Source organism: Dendroctonus ponderosae, unplaced genomic scaffold, assembly GCF_020466585.1.
Source record: "Dendroctonus ponderosae isolate FM_Combo_2020 unplaced genomic scaffold, Dpon_F_20191213v2 Dpon_F_20191213_8, whole genome shotgun sequence".
Lineage (NCBI taxonomy): Eukaryota > Metazoa > Arthropoda > Insecta > Coleoptera > Curculionidae > Dendroctonus > Dendroctonus ponderosae.
Genome location: NW_026019016.1, coordinates 12772827 through 12779391, shown reverse-complemented (window position 1 = coordinate 12779391; position 6565 = coordinate 12772827). Strand labels below are relative to the sequence as shown.

Sequence of the window (6565 nt, the reverse complement as noted above, 5' to 3'; positions counted from 1 at the left end):
TAGAAACGTTCATATTTGACTCAATGTTGACAAATTTGCCAAAAATCAAAATTTCCTGCCATTTCATTGCAACTTTCAAGGTGTGTCGAACCAACCGTCTTTTATAGTTTGTACGAATTTCAAGTTGCTACTTGCGTTAGAATGCAACTTATGAATGTTTAACGCAGAGTCTGCATTTGAGTAAAAAGTTCAACGTTTTCACATTTCAAGATTCACAAACTTCTGGTTGTAATTTAGGTATAACTTTGACACTTTTCACTTATAGAAAACACTTGATTGTGAAAACCCTCAAAGTTTCACAAAAATTGCGCCAAATCCTGATTTGTTCCAACTTTCTAAAAACTGAGCAAAAATCACTAATCCTCTCAACTGCGCGCTCTTCTTCCCAACCTCGTAGCTTCTAATCAAAACCCTGCAGCAACAACAATATTCACGCGACAATGTCACAACATCATCGTCAGTCAATTCGAGTATTTTTTTTTAACCAAAACTTTGCAACAAAACACAATTAAATGGCCTTAAGAAGCACTTTGGCCGAGCGGCTCTTTAAAATAATCACCCCCAAACGGGCCCCAAATGCCAATTACTGCGACTCCTGCGAGAAAACTCAGGCAACCCAGAAAAAATGCACTGCTGATTCCCCGAAAGAACTTGGCCCAGACCCGCAGATCATCCAAATTGATACTCCAGAAGACGCAAGATCAAGAATAATGCAAAAATGCAAAATAGTGATTAGGGAACCCGATGATTACTCGCTAATTTCGGGAGTTCCTCTTCACATTACATGCAGCCGAGCTGTCCGAATCTTCCAGCCGCCAAAAAACGCCCAACAACAAGGTACTTAGTTAGTCTTTGCTCTGCAAAGCCCAGTTTGAATATAGATATATAGAATATAGAATATATAGAAACTTTCACTCACAAAAATCAATTGATTCAAGGAACACGCCACTTGGGCCATTGGTTGATCGACTTTGGTACAAAAGAGCGATGGGAGAACCCGCTAATGGGATGGTGTTCTTCTGCAGATCCACTCTCGAACCTCCAAGTGCGATTCGGCACAAAAGAGGAAGCCATCGCGTACTGCCAGAAGAACCATCGAACATTCTGGGTGCAGGAAAGTAAAACGCACAAGAAATTTAAGGTCAAGAGCTACGGAATGAACTTTCATCATAGCAGACGAACGCGGGTATCGACAAAATGATGTGAATCTTGAGCAATAATAACACCATCGTTAGCTACTAGAGAATTTTGCTAATTGCATAGATTTGCAGGGTTACTTAATCAGTGCAACTTTCTCTATTGCATAAAAATAAGCGACTGATGTTTCTAAGCAATTTCCTTCTCCCCAAAACTCTCGATTCCCCCCTGGGGGAACGATAATAATTAAGCCGATCTGTTATGCAAATTACCTGCCAGAGTTACGATTATTGCCGACCCATTAAAGGTAAATGTTTTAATAAAGTAGAGTTGCCAATTGACACGGCAAAATAGGTCAACTGCCTCAATTAGGATGATTAAAGCCATCAAAAACCAAAGATGGTCGGAGGGATTAATCCAAACTTTCCCTCTTCGTTAATGGGAAACATTTCGTTACCTCTTTGCCCAGAATAGTCACTCAAAGGCCACATGATGACAACTATAATAATAGACTGTAAGGAGTGGCCATCCCTGATATGGAGGCCCTAAATGAGTTTATTAATGAAAGATTCCATTAACACTCATTTTCCATAGCTTCATGTGTTTAATTGCCGGCCCCAAGCGTTAATTTATACTCAACCTACACTTGGAATGCGTGTTAACTCAAACAACAGAAAACAAGAACGACCTTGCAGGCTTGTAGCTGTTTGGCAACCACGTCCATATTAGGCACCTCGAACTCCTTTAACAAAGACTGGTTGAAGTGTCGCCACTTCCTCATTTAAATTAACCGTTTATTTGTGCATTTAATTGTTGAGAATATTAATGGAGAAATGTGTAGGTTTCTGCACGACAATTTGAACACTTTTCTTTGCATAATTGGGCAAGTTTCGGACACATTTTGGGGGAAATGGGAAAATTTGAAAGTTGCACTGAATTTTGCAAGCTATAGGATTCTTTTAAATCTGCTTTAAAAATTCGTATCTTTCAATCTACAGCAAGTAGCTGCTTGAAATTGTGCAGCCTAGAGAAGATACTTGAAGCTGAAAACCCCCAAGGTTTTAATTAAATAGCACTAAATCCCGATATTTGTCCCGATTTTTATATTCAATCGATTCCTTTCATGTCAGAAGGTCACAAATGTGCATTTATACAGTGTTTGGGTCAAAAATAACGAAAAAATCGTCGGTTCAAGATCGTGAACGCTCAAAAAACGCTTAAAATGTGCCGAAAATGTCTATTATTTCGGATCTGAAACTTCTAGCATGTTTTTTAATGAGTTCTATGCATTCCTCGCGTCCGTGAGCTCAAAATGATGTAAAATTTGAGACATTTTGAGAACATTTTCATTTTTTTCAAAAAATCGACCCCGACCCTTGGAAAAATTTCGACCAAAAATCAAAATTTCACATGCGCGTTTTTTGAGCTCAATCGCTTCCTTTCGACGTGAGAAGATCACAAATATGCATTTGCAAAGTGTTTGGGTCCATAATAAGGAAGAAATCGTCGGTTAAAGAACGTGAAGGCTCAAAAACGCTTAAAATGTGCCGAAAATGTCWATTATTTCGGATCTGAAACTTCTAGCATGTTTTTCAATGAGTTMKATGCATTCCTCGCGTCCGTGAGCTCAAAATGATGTAMAATTTGAGACATTTTGAGAAMATTTTYATTTTTYTCAAAAAAYCGACCCCCACCCTTGGAAAAWTTTCGACCAAAAATCAAAATTTYRCATGYGCGTTTTTTKAGCTCAATCGCTTCCTTTCGACGTAAGAAGATCACAAATATGCATTTGYAAAGYGTTTGGGTCAATAATAAGGAAGAAATCGTCGGTTAAAGATCGTGAAGGCTCAAAAACGCTTAAAATGTGCCGAAAATGTCTATTATTTCGGATTTGAAACTTCTAAAATGTTCTTCAATGAGTTCGATGCAWTCSTCGCGTCCGTGAGCTCAAAATGATGTAAAATTTGAGACATTTTGAGAAAATTTTCATTTTTTTCWAAAAATCGACCCCGACCCTTGGAAAAATTTCGACCAAAAATCAGCATTTTACATGCGCGTTTTTTGAGCTCAATTGCTTCCTTTCCACGTAAGAAGATCACAAATATGCATTTGCAAAATGTTTGGGTCAATAATAAGGAAGAAATCGTCGGTTAAAGATCGTGACGGCTCAAAAACGCTTAAAATGTGCCGAAATTGTGTATTATTTCGGATCTGAAACTTCTACCATGTTCTTCAATGAGTTCGATGCATTCCTCGCGTCCGTGAGCTCAAAATGATGTAAAATTTGAGACATTTTGAGAACATTTTCATTTTTTCAGAAAATCGACCCCTACCCTTGGAAAAATTTCGRCCAAAAATCAAMATTTCACATGCGCGTTTTTWGAGCTCAATCGCTTCCTTTCGACGTAAGAARWTYACAAATRTGCATTTATAAAGTGCTTGGGTCAATAATACGGAAGAAATCGCCGGCTAAAGATGGCGATCTCTCAAAAAACGCTTAAAAGGTGCCGAAAATGTCTATGATTTCGGAATTTGAAATCAATTTTCGTCCAAAAACCAATTTAAACCAAAAATCTAAAGTTTCCATCAACTGCACGTTCTGTATTTAAAAAAAATCGTATCTTTTCTAATCTAAAGCAAGTCTTAACTTGAAATTCTCACATTCTACAGAACTGACTGACTCTGAAAACCATGCAATGTTCATCCAAAAATTAATTAAAAATATATATATGATTCTTGATTGTATTCTATTGATTGCACTCAGTGTAAAGCAAAAGCAGTTGCATCTATTTCTGTTTTCTATATAAAAAGTGCCAATTAAAAAGCGCCTGGAAATCTTCACGAGTTCTGGAAAAATGCCCTCAACTCGAAACTTTCACGGCAGTTTAATTTCCTGAGAAAAGTCAAGAATAAAAATAAGTCGAACAAGGAGCAAAAAAACCGCGGAGAAACGGAATACTTTTCAAACCAACAGAAACCGTTCACCGGTTGAAGAATAGAATGGAAATATAAAAAAAAAAATTAGACAGAATTTTGATTTAATTTCCTGACTGCGTGTTATTATTATTATATTATTTATCGTTTATTGCGTTACGTTTCGGCGAGACAACAGCGCCATCATCAGATTTGAAAATTCATTCAAACTCACAATTGGACAGGAAAGACCTAAATGAATATAATATTTACCAATTGTGAGTTTGAATGAATTTTCAAATCTGATGATGGCGCTGTTGTCTCGCCGAAACGTAACGAAATAAACGATGTACAAACAATTTTTTGTTTCGCACTGTGACTGGAGCACAGGAAAGAATATAATATCAGAGCGGAGGTTTGCTAATTTGTCCATTTGGAAGGCTAAAAAAACAGCAGAACTTTGAACCTTTAAAAATTAATAACGACAAACAAAGCAGAGGCACACAAAAACAATGTTAGAATCATCAAGAAAACCTCCCAATGAGCACAAAAAGCATTGAACCCATTGACCCAAGCTATTGGCTCTGGCCCAGAAAATAGCGGCCAAAATGTGAAAACTCAAGAAAATCTACTCTATTTTATGTTACCGATATCACAAGTGGGTTTTTCGCTTTTCAAAGTTCTGAAGATCGGCGCGCAATTTCCACCTCGACCCGCCCGTCACGATTTCTGGATCAACAAAACTCTGGATTCCTGGATGCGGACGGGATCGCCTGGAAATGACGACTCGTCGACGTTGAGGAAGAGCCTCAAAACCAAACGGAATCGGGATGAATCGGAAGCTGGTTCGCCCGCCTCCGAGAGGAGCCGATCGATACGAGGTGAGGATTGGAGATTTTGAGAATCGAGTAATTATAATAGACGATAAAAAGCAGAAAAAAAACAGCCATACAACATAAATTAATTCGGTCGTTCGCCGGCTGGTGCTCGCATATTCATTGACCTGATTCGCGTTTGGGAGGCTCTTGGGGGTGATTTATTGAGCCCTCAAGTGACACAAACATGGCAAAGCCAGCGAGAAGGAAACTTGATAAAATAATTGAAAGCAAACAAAGAACAGTAGTTCGGCAAACAGCCCCAAATCCCATGACAAAAGAGCTTCCTTAGCAGGCTTGTTTTTTCACTTCAGGACTAAAAAAACAGCAGTTTGGAAGCGTTTTGAAACTCCATCATATCTTATCCGATTACACCCCATATAAGTCTGATATATATGATAAATCTGAAGTGTTTGCGACTCCGAATGATTTATTTCCCTCTGCTCTCCATATAGTTTTCCAGTTTATTTGCTAATTGACTAGATAGAATCTTTTGCTCAATCACTTTTACAGACTCGACATGCTTGCAGGCTTAGAGCTGGTCCGAATAAATTAAGCCGGCATTAAATCTCTCTCCGTTTATCTGAAAGTCGCTTTAAATCGGTTCATCTCTTCATTAAGGCTAATTTTAGATGTCGACTAAATACCGGCAACTCGCAGACGCTCAGACGTTGCTAGACTAGTGAAAAACGAGAAAATTTGAAATTTTCCTAAACTGTTGCTGAAAACCCTGACCGCTCGCTGTGCACCTATAAATAAAGCTTCAATCACCCATCAAGACCATGAGCACATGAATGCTTCCCCACTGGCTACATGAATATGAAAATACATGAATGACGCAAAGTTGAGTGCGATTGTTTACGGTTTAGACATGAGAAATTGCAATTGTTTAAACCCAGCTGCCTGAAATCAGTGAAATTAATCAGAGAAACATGCAGATGACGGCTGCATTAGTTCATACTTTACACAGTTTAGCTAAAAGAGCCAAACCCACATACAAATCTGAAAATTGTTTCTGAACCGAAACTCCAAACATGGGTAAAATCACTTGAATGAACATCGCAATGTCGGACCTTCAAAAATTCGCAATTTCCAATCTAGAGCGAATAACAACTTGAAATGCTCACAGTCCATAGAACATACTTGAATCTCGAAATGCTGAAAAATTCATTTAAATCCCATGGGCTGCTGATTTTTGCGCCCTTCTCAAATGTTGGCCTTTAAATGGACGTTTTCACGCAACTGCAGGCTATCGGAGAAAAATGCATAACTTCACATCTAGAGCGTGTAGGAAGTTGACATTTGCACAATCTGTTGAGAGCACTTCAATCTTTCAACACTGAAAATTTCCTTGAAACGACACGATCTGCTGATTTTTGCGCTCCTTGTAAAGGTTGCATTAAAAAACAGCCTCGAGAATAATAATTCATGACTTTCAATCCGGAGCAAGTTGCAACTTGAAATTTTCATACTCTATAGAGCATACGTGAGTCGAAAGACGCTGAACGTTTCGTCTAATTCCCATCAGATGTTGATTTTTGCGCGCTTTGCGAATCTGGATGTAAATATTGACGTCATCACTCAACTGCAGCTTCTCCAATAAAAATTCATAACTTCCGATCTAGAGCGAGTAGCAACTT

The 6565-nt window shown here is 38.4% G+C and overlaps 2 protein-coding genes across 5 annotated transcripts in view; one reads left to right on the top strand and one right to left on the bottom strand.

Annotated features, from left to right (window-relative positions):
* Positions 1-4830, bottom strand: part of LOC109539479 (ecotropic viral integration site 5 ortholog) — a 32506-nt gene extending 27676 nt beyond the window's left edge. For 3 of the 4 annotated variants that reach the window (XM_048669380.1, XM_048669381.1, XM_019907253.2), the window contains exon 1: positions 4698-4830. The gene's annotated coding sequence lies outside the window, so the exon portion shown is untranslated. The remainder of the gene's footprint in view (positions 1-4697) is intronic. The other variant, XM_019907251.2, reaches the window with a different exon arrangement.
* LOC109539480 (NADH dehydrogenase [ubiquinone] iron-sulfur protein 4, mitochondrial) lies at positions 246-1238 on the top strand. Its single transcript, XM_019907256.2, has 2 exons — positions 246-837; positions 939-1238. The coding sequence occupies exons 1-2, from the start codon at positions 513-515 to the stop codon at positions 1199-1201; spliced, it is 588 nt and encodes a 195-aa protein (XP_019762815.2). The 5' UTR covers positions 246-512; the 3' UTR covers positions 1202-1238.
* Positions 4831-6565: the final 1735 nt, after the last annotated feature.

Coding starts and splice junctions, on each gene's coding strand:
- LOC109539480 (XM_019907256.2), top strand. CDS start 513: ATGGCCTTAAGAAGCACTTTGGCCGAGCGGCTCTTTAAAATAATCACC. Junction 838..938: donor AAAAAACGCCCAACAACAAG/GTACTTAGTTAG, acceptor AATTGATTCAAG/GAACACGCCACTTGGGCCAT.